Source organism: Oreochromis aureus, linkage group 23, assembly GCF_013358895.1.
Source record: "Oreochromis aureus strain Israel breed Guangdong linkage group 23, ZZ_aureus, whole genome shotgun sequence".
In the NCBI taxonomy this organism is placed as follows: Eukaryota; Metazoa; Chordata; class Actinopteri; order Cichliformes; family Cichlidae; genus Oreochromis; species Oreochromis aureus.
In genome coordinates this window covers 22,300,005-22,317,247 of record NC_052963.1, presented here as the reverse complement: position 1 = coordinate 22,317,247, position 17,243 = coordinate 22,300,005, and the positions used below count along the sequence as shown (strand labels likewise).

Here is a 17,243-nt window from a genome sequence, read left to right as displayed (position 1 = left end):
TCAACCGATGCAAATCTATTCTTGATCTGGTTCCAGTCATTCTTTGGTGAAAGCGCCCCACCTGAATTGCTGTCATCACAGCGGTGATTGTTGCTGCTCAGCAGTGTACACAAGCTGCATCTAAAGTGGGAATGGAGAGAAAATATTTGGCAGATTGTTTGGAGCTTTGCCCGCTCTCACACCTATATGCACCTGGTCTCACTGTTAAATTGTTTTTTTGGAAACAACACAGACCTTGTATATCCAGTCTGAGATGAAAGGCCAAATTGAATCAACAGCACATGTATGTAATCACTACCTCATAGCACTGAGCCCTAGTTTTAGCTGGTTAACCTCTTGACATTCATGGGAAACCATCTGGTATGGACTTGAGGGAGTAGGGGATTGCATATAAAAGATAGATATAGAAATGGAGAGTTGAAGTGCTTTAAACCTGTAGTATTTCTAATTTTCAGCAGGGGAAGAATAATGATGAATGATGATAAGAGAAAATCACTACTTTTCATTTCCTTTCCATATGTTCCTTGTGAGTTTGTGGTCTCAATCACTAATTTCAAGTCCTATTTCATACAACATATTGTTAGATACAGTCAGTGAAGTCAGGGCTCTTTAATGTGCATAGTAATGAGTCGCTAACTGAGGCTAACAGCAGCTAACAGCAGCCGCTAACAGAGGCTAACACGGACAAAAGCAGCAGCACATACCAACAGAAAAGTTAATTATATCTTCAACAACTGACCTTCATTTCACTGTCAACGGTGAAAAGTGAGCTTCACTGATTCATCTACTCATATCAGACTCCTTTCGGAGTTTTACAGCCTCCTCCAAAGTAAATAGATGTGAACACTCAGGTGAGTTAAACAGCGAATTGACACCTTAAACTCACTACAGATGAATAGTGGTTGTATGGTATGATTCTGAACTTGAATTGGGATGGGTAAGAAAGTTGACTGCAATCTCCAAGTCACATCCACTGGTGAGATTTTACACATTGTACCTTTAATTTTGTAAATTTAGCATGAAATAGAAGATAAATCTGGGTATGCTTTTGTTTGTGCAATATCCCCAGGTTCTCCGTCAGGTACATCCTGAGCTCGTCACATCAACATGATAGTGAGGGCCAAATGCTCAGCGTTTGCAAGACATGCATTGACAAGTAGCATCTAGTTTCTGAAAGTGTGCTTATTTTTCATTTATTATAATTTAATTACAACCAAACCCTATCCATAGGAGGTTGCTACCAAACTTCACAGCATTCACAAGATTCACAGGAACATCACAAGGGCCCTGACCCCTGACATGCTCAACCCTGCCAAAAATGCACTTCAGTATCATTGTCTTCTTTGCTTTGTTTTAGTGCATGTCTGCAGAAATTGCTTAAAGCCTTTCTCTTCCTCACTTGCACCCAAACAAAAGACCCTCATGTGCTTCTGTCTAAAATGTAGTGTCTAATGCATTTCCTGAAACAGTGAAGTAATAGCCAAGGATGCCTAAATTAGTGAGAGCATGTCCCTGTTTTCTCTTCCACACCCTTTTCCCTGCCAGCATTTATGATGTGCGCAGCAGTGCAATCATGCTCGGAGATAATTGATAACAAAAGGCCAAATTGAAAACACTCCGCAGGGGAGGGTTAATAATCAAGTGCTCCACATTACTGATTAAACGCTTGCTGCATAGTTGTGAGTTGTATTGAGTAAACAGCATGTGGTAGTGCTTTCCTGTTTATCTCCAAAGTATTTGGGTTTTAGCTAAATCCTCCTGGCTTTTGTCAAGCCGCCTCCTCGTATAAAGTGTTTTACGTGCTGATTTGCTGCCATGTTGTTGTATCGGCCTGTTTCATTGGCTCGTTCCCCAACGGCGAAAATAAGACAATAAAACTGTCCCAAAACAAACCCCAAAACAGACAAATTAGTTTGGTTTATGCTAAATTTAAGTGCAAATGAATTAGATGGCATGCCAGCGTGGAGTCCGCTAGGCAAGACTGGATTTCCTCTCCTTCTTCCCCCCCATCCCATTATAGCTGGTTGTTACAATGCAGAATGGAGACATAAAACTAAGCAGGGGAGCAGGCTTTTTAGCTGGATGGGAAGAAATGCTCAGTCTAATCTGATTGGCTCCCACATCGTCAGGCAGACAAATGGAGAGGTTTGATATTATTACTGAGCAGCTCAAACTAATTGAGTGTAATTATACAGTAGAAATCCACCGACAATGCCGTCCCCAGCGCGGGCCTCGTTCTCACGCCATGTGTATTACAGGGTGCCAGGCTCATGGGACGAGTGCTCACTTAGTGCTCACTTAGTCTGTCAGTTTGATTCTTGAGTAACTGGTGTAAAGTGTGGTTCTGAAGCCCAGGCTGATTGGACATTTTGGGTGGGAGCCAGTTACATAAAAAAGATTTCTTCTCGGACTGGAAAGCTCCTTTCTCTCAGAGTCTCACACACTTTATCTTGAGTGCTTAAATGAAGTTTCTCGGCAGGGGTGTACCAGCCTCCGGCCGGGTCTCTGACAGCTTCCTCAGCTGCCAGGTGACATACTACGCATACCTGGGCTCACCGCGTGGGTAGCCACGGGGCCACAGGGTGTGGGAACCCAGCAAACTCCGAGACACTCGTCAAGTTTGAGAGACTGAAGTAGCGGCGTTTTTCTGCTCTTGTCTCATGGGAACGTCTCTGCTCTCATGCGCCTGATGATGAGCGATTACAACCTTGCCATTTCCCTAGACTCCAGTCTGAAATCCAGAGGTTTCCCCCATATTCCACCACACGCTGTGGATAAGACTAAACAGCCTCCATCTGCCTGTAAATTTGGTTTAATAATTATTATCGTCTGCTTTTCCAACCTCCAAGTTACAAGAATATTAATGTTAATAGATAGCTTGTGTTTTTATTAGAGCAATTATTTAATATTTTGTGGATAGTTATTATAACATCGGGGTCTCTTTTTTCATCATATACAAAAAAAAAACATATACCGTTTCAAATCTGACAGATAATACACAAAGATACAATATACATTTTCACAATCCAAAAAAGAATGTCCAAGTGTGGTTGTAGATAAATAAGTATAACATTTACTTATTACTTAGGCTCTTAAAAGTGAGTCTGGTATCCTCATCTGGTGTCCTAAATCAACAGTTTCAGTTTTATGACTGCAAATGGTTTGAATATGGATAGTAGGCTGGATACTCTTGGGTAACCTAATGCAAGGCATACACTTAGGGGCCTGCACTTAGGAATCGGCGAGCAGCGATGTAGCCAGGCTGCTGACTTTTCTGCACTGGCAGATTAAAAAAAACCATGGTTGGAGACTGCGGCCCGGCCAAAATTATTGTGATCGTGTGCATTGAACTTGAAATCTTGTTCATATTTGAAATGGCTGCTTCCAAGCAACCCTAATGTATGAACATGGCGATAAAACAGAACAAGACAGTCTTTCTGCTGTCGGTTTGTGATTTAATGGGGTCAAGTCGGAAATTACTTGACAATCTGTTTGTAATAACATGGCAAAGATTGCAAATCTGTTGCTGTCTACAGACAGAGAAATTCGTATTAAACAGAAACTTACATTAACTACTTACAATCACAGTCCAGCCAAAACCTCATAGATTTGAAACAGAAATGCAGAAATTCCTCAATAAATAGTAATCTAGTTGCAATTTTATACATGGACTCAGCAATCTTGCTTTTATATTGGAAAATAATCAGAATACAACCACTTGGCAACAAGCTTAATTGAGTAACCAATTGCAAAGAGGCATTGCAGACAGGTCATGCTCATGGGCGCAGATTGACTTAGATCAGGGGTGTCCAAATCTAGTCCTCGAGAGCTACTGTCCTGCAGCTTTTAGATGCATCCTTGTTCTGACACACCTGAATCAAATGAATGGCTTGTTATCAGGCCTTTGCCAAACTCGATGCCATGCTGAAGAGGTAATTCAAACATTTGATTCAGCTGTGTTTGAGCACGTCACACGTGCTCCTGCTACTCCCCCTCTTTTAATGGAACTAGATTCAGTGATTCAAATCGTTGGTACTCTCTGGTCTTCATGTGGTTTCACAAGTCTCAACAGACAACATAAACGCCCCCAAATAAAGTGAAGCAATAAGCACAGGGTGTTGGCTGTCCAGAGTTCTGGACACTGAGTTGCCCAGAGTGTAATTTATTTTCTCAGCATTTCTTAAATGTTCTTAAATACAGCTTCATCTTTGAACTAAAAATCAGCTTGAAACCATGGCTTTCACTCGAACCACCGAAACAACCTCCAAAGAAAGGAAGTCAAGCGCTCATCAGCCCCGGTGGCCTAATGGATAAGGCACTGGCCTCCTAAGCCAGGGATTGTGGGTTCGAGTCCCATCCGGGGTGCAGTCCAGCAGAGTGGCGCAGCGGAAGCGTGCTGGGCCCATAACCCAGAGGTCGATGGATCGAAACCATCCTCTGCTATGTGTTTTGGATGGCCGGATTCTCTGAACTGTGTGTTCCCCAAAAACGCAGACAATAAACCCTGTGGTACACCGACATACAGGCGCTGAGTGAGTCAGTGGGGTACTATAACTGCCCCCGATCACTGAGGGCGACTCCCTATGTGTACATAGTCTAGCACAGGGGTCTCCAACTCCAGTCCTGGAGAGCTACCCTTCTTTAGCTTTAAGATGCATCCTTGCTGGGACACACCTGAATCAAATGAATGGCTTGTTATCAGGCCTTTGCCAAACTTGATGTCGTGCTGAAGAGGTCATTCAAACATTTGATTCAGCTGTGTTTGAGTAGGGATGTATCTAAAAGCTGCAGGACACTAGCTCTCGAGGACTGGAGTTGGACACCCCTGACTTAGATTGATCTCAACATGTTGTCAGTTCATAAATTAGATGGCAATTAGACAGGTTGCTTCCAACCAGGTGACCTGTCCATTCACGCCTTGCAATTGGTCGCCAAATGCAATAAAATTCAAAGCAGTCAGCGGCAACAGTCATTTTTTCAAAGTCACAAGGGGCTTCCTGTACTAATTTTACTCTAATTGACTGAGTCTATTGAGTGATTGGGCCCTGAAATAAATCTATCCGAGCTTTGAGGCAAAAAGCTGGTTTATATGATGCTGGAAAATTGACAGTATTGTTCTGCTGCTTCTATAGATAAACAGTATGAAATTGTGTCATCCGCATATACTATATATTAGCCTTTTGTGTAACAGAAATAATATTGTTCATCTTTAAAGGAACACCTGTGAATCACATGTACTAGTTACTTGACTCAAAATCTCTAGACTGGGTTAGATCTACTTTAAAAAAAAAGCATTTAATGGATGGTTTATCTATACCAGGTGCAGAACAATACAAATGATTATCCAGCATCATGTATTATAGATTATCAAATAATGTCAGAAAATGAGTTTATTGCTCTTAGCAGAGGTTCAAGTAGAGTTTAGAGATTTTTTTCAGGTGAGCAGCAAACGATAACCTTGTTTTGCTTTGGGTGATAATGGACCAGGCTTTCTAAATGACCTGCTTATTCTCAGCTTGGCATGAAAACCTCTCAAGTGCCCCCTTACTGAAATCTCTGAGCCGTGTCACAAGTTGCGTGCAGTTTGCCTGCTGAACATAGGTCCACATTGTAAACAGCGCTATCTTCAAGGTTTATAGCTCATCGCACAATCAAAGGCGCTTTAATAATCAGTTGGAAAATAAAAGAGGAAGCTTTTGGGTTCATTCCAGTTTGACTAAAGAGGGTTTTTACTTTGTAGTGACAGTGAGTTTTCTGCTCTGTGTGCATCCCCTCTTACCCAGGGCCCACTGCCAGCACTTGTAATTGGATGTCCATTATCCATCGTCCAATGAGACCATCCTTTGTGTCCTTTGAGTTGAGGGGCCAATTATGAGCTCTCCTCTTCCAATCATGAGTGAGATCAAAGTTGATAGCGGGGCCGCGTGCTGTCAGAGTCACATGCGTTGTTCCCCAAACATTAGCGCTTTGCACCAATCTCTATTCAGCCTGTGGTTTCCCCTCATTGGAGCCCAGTGCCAGGAAAACAGAGGTCTTTTGAGAGGCCTGAAGTCTGCACAGACAAAGAAAGGACAGTCTCCTCTCTATCAGCCAGCGTTATCTGCCTACACAATCAAACACGTTAAACCACTCGTTGTGTCCACAAATTTACTCTGGACTCAAGTGGAAGTTTATCAAGATAAGCAAGTCACACATATAAGGAGTAAATTATTGGTTATTCAAGGAGATTGATGGTAAAAACATTTGTTTCAGTCTCACTGCACATAAGGCTTTGATTGTGCCACTGTTATGCCTTATACCACGCTTAAAAGTGTGACCAGATCAGATGTTCACAGCTTTCCTGAAGGAGTTATGCTTTTCCTGGTCATGCAACATTTAGTCTTTTTTTAATCATATCTATATTTTCTAAGTCTCACAAACTGTGCTTGTATAACCAAAGATTGAAACTTGAATCATATATCCCCATTTTTTCGTGAAACAAGAATCCATTAAAATAACATATGTATTCACAATATATAAACTCAACGACCTCTTTGTTAGGTATACCTGGTCAACTTAGTGTTAATGCAGAAATTGAATCAATGGCAGCAACTCCATTCATTTAGGCATGTAGGCATGGTCAAGATGGCTCACAGATTTTCAAACCAATCATCAGAATGAGTGAGCCAGTGGAGAAGAAAGGTGATTTAAGTGACTTTAAACGTGAGATTGTTGGTGGTGCCAGATGGACTGTTCTGTGTACTTCAGAAACTGCAGGGATTTTCCCACACACCAATTTCTAGGGTTTACAGAGATTGGTCAAAAAAAAGAGAAAATATCTAGTTAGTTTTCTGGGAGAAAATCTGTCGTCGATGCCAGAGGTCAAAGGACAATGGCCATACTGTTTTGGGAAGGCAACAGTCACTTAAATAATCACTTGTTATGACCAAGCTATGCAGAAGAGCACCTTGACAGCAACAGAAGACCACACCAGGTTCTTTAAAACTGAGATTTGCACAGGCTCACCAAAATTGGACAAGATAGGTAAAACCTCACCTGGTCTTGATTTCTGTAGCAACATTCAGATAGTAGTATCAGACTGGTGTGGGGGATATTTTCTTGGTACACTTTGGGCCCCTTAGTACCAACTGAGCATTGTTTAAACACCACAGGCTACCTCAGTATTGTTGTCCACTGTGCAGCGACTTTGTACTCATCTTCTGACGGCATCTTCCAACAGCAACTTGAGTCATGAACATGACAATGAGTCCACTCAAATGGCCTCCACAGTCACCAGATCTCAGTCCAATAGATTCTCATCATGGATGTGCAGCTGACAAATCTGCAGCAACTATGTGATGCTGTCATGTCAACATGGACTATGATCTCAGAGGAATGTTTCCAGCACCTTGTCAAATCTTTGCCATTAAGAATTAAAGCAGTTCTGAAGACAAAATGGGAATCCAACAAGGTACTAGAAATGATGACGAGCTGTTTCCTTCCAACAATAACTTCTAAGGCCAGCTATCTAATAGTCCTATCCTAGCAGAAGATGAATTTGAACCCACTGTGCCACTCTGCTGGAAATCTCCCCAGAGGGGACCCTAACTCACAATCCATGGCTTAGGAGACCAGTGCTTTATCCATTAGGCCAGTTCCGTTTGTGGAAGGGGAGATTCTGGTCATGGATGTGCAAATTTGTAGCGGTTGATGTGCTGTCATGCCAACATGGACCAAAGTCTGTTTCTAGCACCTTTTTGAATCTATTCCATGAAGAATTAAGACAGTCCAGTGAAATTTTATACAAAGGTGGTGTAGATTTTAAGCTAATTTACTTTTTTTCTGTTGAAATAGGGAGTCAGTAATAAAAGTAGATGACTTGAAAGGCAGCATTTGTGTTGATATTTTCATCTCAGTGGGTTTTATCCAGTTTAGTCAAGGATTGAAAAAAAAAAAAACAGTTAACAGATCCTTGCCATCCAATAATCAGAGCCATTATTTCCATTGCTTATTCAAGGAGGGAAACTTGCATCACTAAGCAACCAGGAACTAATAACTTAAAGTGTAGTTCATATAAATTTGGCCTTTTATTTTATAAATTATAATTTTACTGTGGAGAAATGTTATTAAATGCAGTGAACTTGCGGCAGTTTTGATTTCAGCGTGCCTCACCATATTCATGCTCTATGAACGTCTGACTTTTACAAGCCCACAAAATGAAAACGGATTTATATTTCAAAAAACTGAAGTCATGTTTGAAATCATCAAAGGAAAGCTGGCTCTTCTTTCGGTCCAGTCATTTTAGATTTTGAATAACAAGACTGTTACGGCCCTATAAGCCTTTTCTCTGATATGTTTTTTTGTATATAGCTTAAACAGTGTCTACTGCATGGCTCCCAACATGCATACTCTTTTCTCAGAAAAGAGTATGCATGTTGCAGACAAACTTTAAACATGAGCCAGGCAGAAGGGCTTAACCCACGGTGTTAACCCCGTCCACCTGGCATGGAAGATCCATCTCCAGGGATGTTTGTTTATCGTATGCAGATGAGGCACCATATTTGGATCAAACTGGTGCTGCAGGTTTGGGTTTGAAACTGACAGAGGGCGGCTAACAGGATTGGACGTGCAGATTAAGAGCCCAGTGTGAGGAGGCTGAGGAGGGGCTGCATCTGTCAGCAGAGAGGAAACCCACCTCCTCACCTTGCAGCTGGGGTGGGGGTCGGGGGGGACAGGCTCCTTCTATAGCCTCCTGGCAGACTGGGTGTGGGTGTGGGAGGCAGAAGGTGGTGCGGCAGCACGTCCTGGCTATTCTTCTGCACAGAGGCCGCCCTGTGATCACATCCTCCTCATCGGGCGCTGAGCCAAACCCTCAGCTGGGCTCTGAGAGGGCTCTTTCATGCACGGTTTCCTAAGACCGGAGCTTTAAATGTGGGGAGCTGGCTTGTTGTTGGGTTTACTGATCAATGTAGACACATGTCCATAAATTCTTTAGATGTTTTCTAAAGGCATGGGCACATAATTTCTTTTTTTGGTTAGTTTTGGATGTTACAGCTGATCGGAGGAGCTCGGCTCAAGTACTTTAATAGAGTTCATGTAAGAGAGAGATGAAGTTCACTAGTTAGTTGCCTCATTCTTTAAAAATCAAGTATTTTCTTTTTTTGTTTGTTTGTTTTAGGACCATAGGGTCACAGTGTATTCTGCTCAGAGACAGAGGTCCCATTTTAGCCACAGATTTATCTGATAGGAGATCATGGTTTGCATCCTGTTAGAGTTTTTTCACTTGTTTTTTTGGCATTTTCTGACTAATGTTATTTTAGCTTGTAGATTTCTGCTTCAGTTTTCACTTTGCTGGTTGGATTAAGAGATAAGGATTGAAGCTCATGATGACACATGTTACGGTCGGCCCAAGATAGTGTGTCACTAACCAGTTCCAAAGGAAACCTTGTTTGTAGGTGTGACACGCCTTGAAAAAGAGAAAGAGAAAACAGCTGTCAACATATTTGTCCTTTGAGACCAGATGTCACAGGTGAGGTGTGTGTCTGACTCACTTTCTGGAACTTGAGACTTAAACGATAAGAACTCAAACACAAATAGCCCCGCCCAAAAGCGTACTTTATCTTCTAATTTATTTCACAAGAGACCACAGTTTCTTAAATTGAACAGTTAAGAGAGCTGCGGCCCACTTAAAAACCAGAAAATTCCACAGGGCCCACCCAATCTTAAATCTTCACTCATACGAGACAAAGTGGAGTACTTCCTTTAAATTTTGTTAAAAAACATAAACAACACTGACTTTTGGCTATAAATTGCTAATTGCTCGTATACAAAGTGTGACCACCTTGGCACTGGGACACAAATGTCAATACAAAAGCAATAAATATAGGTCAGAGTAATGAGTAATGTCAAAAACTAACCATCTCCTATGATTAACTCTCTTTATATACATAAATAGATTAGTATAAATATATAACTGTGCATACCTATATTTTAAGGCAGTGACCCAACAATCAGACCACCCCCTATGAGCAAGCGCTTGGCAACAGTGGGAAGGAAAAACTCCCTTTTAACGGGAACAGAAAGACACCTCTGGTAGAACCAGGCTTATGATGGGACGGCCATCTGCTGCAGCCTATTGGGGGTGAGGAGAAAGCAAAGAGAGCCTGAAATTTCTAATTACTAATAATGAAATGCAATCTGTGGCTGAACTATCTTTGCCCGCACTGACTACAGGGATCTGGCTAGCTACAGGATTTTTAAAGCTGTGGAGCTGGGTCTGAGCCTGGTCTCCAAAGCTATGAACAGGCTACATTTTTTACACGTGTCATTGTTACTAAAGGAGCCTGAGGAATAACTAAACTTGACACTCAGGAAGATATGCTAGTAGTGATTTGGCCAAGAGCTAAGGTAGCTATGCTAAGCTAGCATATCCCTAACGACACAAGTGAGTGAATAGTATAAATATAAGTTGAAGTTGATTCAGCAGATAATGTGCTTCTAATGTGCTATAAAACTATTAAACTATGAGATTAACCTGCAGAAACACACCACTGTGTATAGCAACAGGAATAGACAGGATTCCGCAGTGATCCAGTAGCAAGGTGCCATGAGAGGAAAGCAGGTCTTCCCTCTCTATACCCAGATGCTTTGTTCATCTTTTATAGTTTATCTTTCCTGGATGTGATTATAGTGTTTATTTTTGATTGAATCTATCATAAACCGTTGGCTCATGGTCATCTCACAGCTGAAAACATATTGATAAAATAGTATATGAATAGCTGGCACATATTTAATATTAAAGTTCATTAATCAGAAACAAAGAGTTGTTGCTTGATCCTTCAATAGGGGCTGTAGCCAGCAGTTATTTTTGCTCTTCATTAATCTTCCATTTATTGTGTTAAAAACATTGAAAACTAGTGAATTTCTGCTTTTAGTCCGTAGTCGCTCTTTGCATTGGTTGGTGGTCGTGAAGAGCCATAATGACCTCTGAATCACTTACCCTCTAGTCCAGGGAAAAATTTACATGTTTCTGCATTAGCTCCAACCACTGAGTAAATACATACAGAAACCTCTTTAAAACTGACCCTTGACATATGGCTCCACATACATAAGTACTCAAGACTTTCTTGCTGTGAGCTGACTGATGACGACTGAGCGCTTGTGTGCTTGCATGCACAAGTGCGTTGTTATTTTTGCATGTATTCATGCCAGTGAAGGACAGGACAATGTAAGACGCATTACAAGGGGGAAATAGATGCCTTCCAGGGTGCTCTGTCGCACCTATACTGGTCCGGCTTGTCGGGTGAGTTCCTGCCAGGAACGGAGCTTCCTCGCACCTGGAGAAAAGGGTTAAAGGTTAAAACTGAAAGTGTTGGGGGCTGGTTGATTTTTCTTCATTGGATTCATACATGATGCACATGCTTTGGAATTTGACTACCTTGTAATTTGCAAATAGTTTCCAACTTGATAAATGATGTAAATTATTTAGTAATTCCTACCTCACTGCCATCTTATGGCCATTCCAAACACAATAATTGGCCTTAATTTATAATATTATATTTATGTTATTTCACCATTAATCTCATTGCAGCTTTGACAAATGGACTGTCTCATTTGCTAAAGATCTATTACTAAAACATTCAGTCATTCCCATCCAGATTCAATTTTCGGACCATTCCAGACCAAAACCATTATATGGGCATTAGTGTCATGATGCCTTTTCACTGATAAATGAAGCATCCCTAAATTGCCAAAGGATGCATTATGAAAATCTCCGTCTTTATTATAGAGACATGGGTCCTCATTTAAGTGATAAAATGTTCATTGTGTTCTGCATAGCTTGGTTGGCTGCCATTGTGTAATGGCTCACACTGGTTCAATGAACAGATGACTGGCGGCACTGGCTTCAGTCAAATAACTCATCTCTAAACCAACAGTAAAACCACAATAGAATTCAAAGTACTTTTCTATTTAATTAAAGTTCCATTACCAAATGAAAACTGCTTTGATGGTAAGCGGTTACTCATCTGCAGGAATGCTTTTGGGCAGGGCAATGATTTTGCACCTGCATCACCTCTGTTTGCTTCATAAAAACTGGCCGGTGTGAAGCTTCTGTGTCAGATGTCATAAATTCCTCTGCGAAGCTCGCCCAGGCGTCTGATGACTGATGAGTTTGTAATCTTCGTTTGAACAGGAGCACCACCTGCCACTCATCTCCCATCAATCACAGTGATAGCTTAAGGTCATGAGCTTAATTCTCTATGGGGAAAAAAAGCATAGCTTATATAGGCCAGTGGGAGAAGGACTCATATTCATGGTTTGCTGCTATGCCAGCTGTAAAACTGCACATGTATGCTTTTTTCGGTGATTTATACATTTGCAAAATGTAACTATGTCATTTTAGGAGATGTCAGTGGAAAAACTCCTCTGAAATAGTCCCACTGGAGCTTCTAGATCATGTAATTTATACCAAGCAGCAACTGCCAGGGCTGAAAATTAAAGTCAGCTCGGAAGTGCCAAAGACTGCAGTTCCTCTGGCTCCAGAAGTGAGTCAGCCCCCATAGGCTCTAATGTTGAAAAGCCAAATTTTAAGGCAGAAATAAACAAGTTTTTAGCCTGGTACAAAAATATTTTGGTGTCTGTAGCTAATTTCCCCCTTTATGGCTGTTGTACAAGAGGTGAATTTTTATATAAATCCTTGAGTCACTGAACACCAGATTTGTAAAAAATATATAGAAAATATGATTGCTGCTTGTTAACAAAGCTTAGCATCATCATCAAAAGATTGTGAACATCAAAAAAGCTAAATTGAGATCTGCAAACCAGTGGGTGATGTCAAGGTAGCAACGTTTATCTTTTATATATGGTCTGTGGTATATGCATTATATAGTCTCACTGCTGGTTGAAATATTGAAGCCTAGCTGATCTTATGAGTTCAATCCTTGGTGCACGATTTATAGTAAGTATGTGAACTGTCTACTTAAGAGTAGAATCTGATTGATATAGGACCTTTAAGATAGATACAGATACTGATTTTTGCTGATTTAAAGCCAATCTAGTAGATCAACAGATATTTTTTTTCTTTCAGACACACAAAACAAATCAAGAATTCCCCAAAAGTTGTTATGTGTAGTTATTTATGAGTCCTTGCTAAGATAACATGACAGTATAGTTAAAAAATACCTTTTTGCTTTATTGTGACAACAAGCCAGGGATTACTCCGTTATGCTCTACGGAAATCTTCTTAGATTATATTTTGTTGTGTTTGTGGTGTTTTCAAGCATGTGTGAACATAAAAGTTGCAGAGTGCTCTCTTATGGACAATGTAGCACCAACACTTTTCTTTGTTTATATAAATGCAGATACTGATATTGTCAAATTGCTAATATCCACTGATATATCGGTTGGCTCTACTTAATAATAATTTCCCAGTTTTTGTACCCAGAAGTCCAAACTTTTACACTCCTCAATTTCTAACAACTTTTCCAGAAAGGACAAAGACTCAGTGGTCAACATTTTTGTAGCTGACACCATTAAATGATAAAAGTTTGAGAATCATCTACTGAAACTTCCTACAGACCAGATATGAACTACATCAATCAGGCATGCAAAAATAAACTATGCTCGGTGTACACTTTAGGAAGAAATGTAGAAGTTCTCCCTAAACCACTTCCACATTTTTCCACTCTGAATGAGAGAACTGCCATTATCTATTGTGTGGCCTACTTGACCAAACCACTGTGAGTAAATCCAAACCCCCATCTTGACATTTGAAGTTCATTCTCAGCATGTCACTCAGGAAACTGGTCAGAAGAGGTGGCAGAAGCTGACTCGGGATCTTGAAAACAACGGAAAACGATCTAACCCAGAGGTCAGTTTAGAGGCTGTTGTGGAACCTTTTGATGCGGTCACGTGATCTTCCTTGGCAGATTGAGCTGTAGATTGTCACGTACCTTGGAAAGAAAGGTCTAGAAAACTTTTCCAGGGTCCAAACTACATTTAAATAGCTGTTTTTTAAGCATGTGACCACAGTGAATGGGCTTTATCAGGGCAACTGTACTAAAAATGCAGATGTTCCTATTTCCAACATCCAGCGTTAAAGACTTTAATAATCAAATGTTGCCTCTGACCAGTGTCCTTATCATCTAATATTGTGGCTAAATACAGAAAATTACTGCTGTGTTTAAATGAATACGGAGACAGTGGCCAATATATTAGGACTTCCACTGTAGCCAACGGAAATCCAGGCCAAGACTTCCTGTTCCGGTTATTGTCTTTAAATGCAGATAAATTACAAAAGGTAATGAAACAATGGGCACTCATTTTGAGATTGCATGTCAGCTTGTGTCTGCTTTCAGCTGCTCTCAAGGCTTATGTTTTACCTGCATGCAAATAAATTCTGATCAAATGTGTTGAGTCAATAGACACTGGATTGCAAATAGTTCCCAGAAAGCTTCAAAGTACCAAAAATTTTGCTCCTTGTTAATTAAGGTAGATAAAAACAAGTGGTTTATAAAGACAGGATCTGTCCTCCGACCTTTCGCTTACATGTCTTCCAAGTAAAATGTCTGCAGATCGGCACAAAGTAGTTTCCTGCAAGAGTTCACAAGTCAAAAGAGCTGTGATGCTCAGATTGAGAAACAGTCGTTAGGCGAAAGCCAGAGAGGTGCTTCATTAGCTTCACTCTTTACACTTACATGGCCTAAGATTGTTGCCAGCGGTGGTAACAGCAGTGGTAATACTGAAGTGGGAGACGTGTGAGTTTCTGGTCTGAAGCTGGAGTCGCCAAAAACGTGCAAAACTGCCAACTCAGAGTCTGAATCAGACTCCTCTGCATGACATGAGTTAATGTTTTATGTCTTCACACACACTCACAAACACCAGCAATTCACTACTTCAGCCACAAACAAGTAAACATGAATGCACACACAGTCTCCTGGGTAACTATGCGCTGTAGGTCTTGCCCAGGTGATTTAATCCAGCCTGACTTTGCTGGTTAAATATTGACAAAATGCCGATGTGGCCTCGCCGAGGAGAGAATTCAGACGAGGCACTTTGCTGCCAGGGCTGCACGGCTGCCTGCTGCATCATCATTCCAACACACACACATACACCCAGTGGCAGGCAGCAGCTGAGACTCAGCTAAGGCAGAAGTGTGGAACCAAGCGGAAGAAGAGGAAGCGAGCAGACGGGATACAGGGCGCGCAGGATGAGCCAGTTCGTGGACCACGGCGTTGTGTCGGTCAGCGGGAGGATCCGAAACGTCCCCCTGCTGGAGCTCCTCGCGGTGAGTGCCGGTCCATACGTTCACCCCCCCTCCCCTTTCCATCCCTCCACAAGCAAAGGAGGTATCTGGGGCAAGAGGAAGGCTGTCTGGAGCTGGAAGTAGGTCTGACTGGGTGATAATCAGGCTAACATCCTGCCCTCCAAACCCAACTATGTTGCTTGTGCCCCAGACAGGAGGCAGGAATTGCCCTGGGTAAGAAGTGCAGGAGGGAGGAGTGAGAGATGTTGATGGAGGGAAAGTTAAAACCAAGCAGAGAGCAAAGGGAAGTAGTAGTTCAAATCTGGAGTATGTGTTTTGTATTTGCATATTCGGTCTTTTGCTAAAGTGGCTGTTTCTTGACTACTTTTAAATGTATGTGGCTCTTCTACTGTTACTCTCTGTTGGACTTTCACCTCGATGATTAATCAAAAAGAGGAATCAGAGTGTTTTGAGCCTCTCTTTGCTTTTCACTGTGTGCATGTCCAAGCCTCGCAAAGTGCACGGGAATGCCGGAGTCCTCGGCAGCGCGTCATGCATCTCCAACACTTTACCGTGTTTCATATGTAGGTCACTCGCTGGCAAGCTGCGACTACTACTAATTAGATGTGAGAATTGAGGTTGTTTTACATTTCTGACACACCTCCAGAAGGTCTGAATCAGGGGACCTGCTGCCATCTGTACTTATTTACCCCATGTGGTTGAGATGGTTCGCGACATGTGACAGTTTATTAGTAGGATGTGGTGATGGGTCTGCATTTTGGGGAGGAGAATCCAGCATTTGAACTTCTTCTGGCAACAGAAGATCTAAAAATACACCACCTTTTGTTGGAGGATGCCTTTTTAGATATGACAGTGCTTTGATGCTCGACTCTCTGTTCTCTCAGTTGGGTTTATACGTTTTGAAATAGAAGGCACGCAGTGCTTATTGGATTGGCAAGAAAATGGGAAACACAGCAACAGATTTTTTTTTAAAAAAAGGATTACTTTAGAGAGGATTTTTAATCTTTACCCGTCTATTTCTTTCATTCTCTCTGTCCTTCTGTAAACTCATTTTCTGGGTTAGTAAGCCAGAGGTGTTTTGTGGAAATCCAGGGGTTCTTAGCCTCGGCCACTGCTCGGACACAATTATGCAGACAAATGTCTCCGCTGAGCTCCGAGACTCCATATATCCTTTATCTAATTACATTAACAGGAGCTGGATAGTGACTAATGGCTCGTGGAGGGGAAGGAGGGGGAAGCAACACACGACGAGGAGCTGGAGAGGGCCGCGATGCATGATTGCATTTTTCCATCCTATTTCACTCTCTCACTCTTCCTTGCCCAGATCTCTCCCTGTGCTCCTTTTAGAAATCCCCCCCTCAACAATCCCAAACCTCCACACATATACATACAAACACACGCACATGCACACGCAGTCCCACGAGTCTTTTTCCAGCCTGAAAGACTTTTATTTTGCAGAATACGTCCTGCTTTTTCTTTTTCTTCTTGGCCGTAATGCAACGCGGCATCAATGTTTGCATTATGGCGCTCAGTATTTCACCACTGCAGTTCCAATACTGACGCTGCACTCAAAGCCTAAATCAAAATAAAGCTGTGTCAGGGCCACGAGCGACTCTTCCCCGTTAACTTTGCTTTTACTGTCAATTGAGTGAAAGCATTAGGTGCTCTGAGGCCGAGAGCAAATGCTGACTTTTTGCGCTCCGTTTGCTTGCGAAGCACCTTAAAAGACCAAGAGTGCTTTTTTTTTCCCTTTTCTTTATCCTCCTCAGCTGGCAACGACTGTGCTGCCAAAATAAAAGCCCAGTGGCCATAATGAAAATAAAGATATAACAAAGGACAAAAAAGCTCCTTTCTGTACTCAATATCCATCTCGTTTTGCATGTTTTCATCCATTACATAATCCCAGGCGGACCATAATAAGCGTACCGTATCAGTTCCCTTAATCGTTTCCATTTTTTTTTTTAGTATTATGCAAGATGGAAAGACTTGCTGGAAGCAG

At 41.7% G+C, this 17,243-nt stretch overlaps 1 protein-coding gene and 1 non-coding gene across 7 annotated transcripts in view; both read left to right on the top strand.

The window, feature by feature from the left end:
- Positions 1 to 17,243, top strand: part of LOC116332073 (nck-associated protein 5) — a 178,036-nt gene that overhangs the window by 17,270 nt on the left and 143,523 nt on the right. Inside the window, exon 1 of one of the 6 annotated variants that reach the window (XM_039606870.1) lies at positions 15,171 to 15,265. The exons of the other annotated variants lie outside the window; for them this stretch is intronic. Within the exon in view, the coding sequence (XP_039462804.1) occupies positions 15,188 to 15,265 (78 nt within the window). The 5' untranslated portion in view covers positions 15,171 to 15,187. Of the gene's footprint in view, positions 1 to 15,170; positions 15,266 to 17,243 lie in introns of those variants that run through there. 6 annotated transcript variants of the gene reach the window in all.
- Positions 4,293 to 4,365, top strand: trnar-ccu. Its single transcript has one exon. It is a non-coding gene; the product is annotated as a tRNA-Arg (tRNA).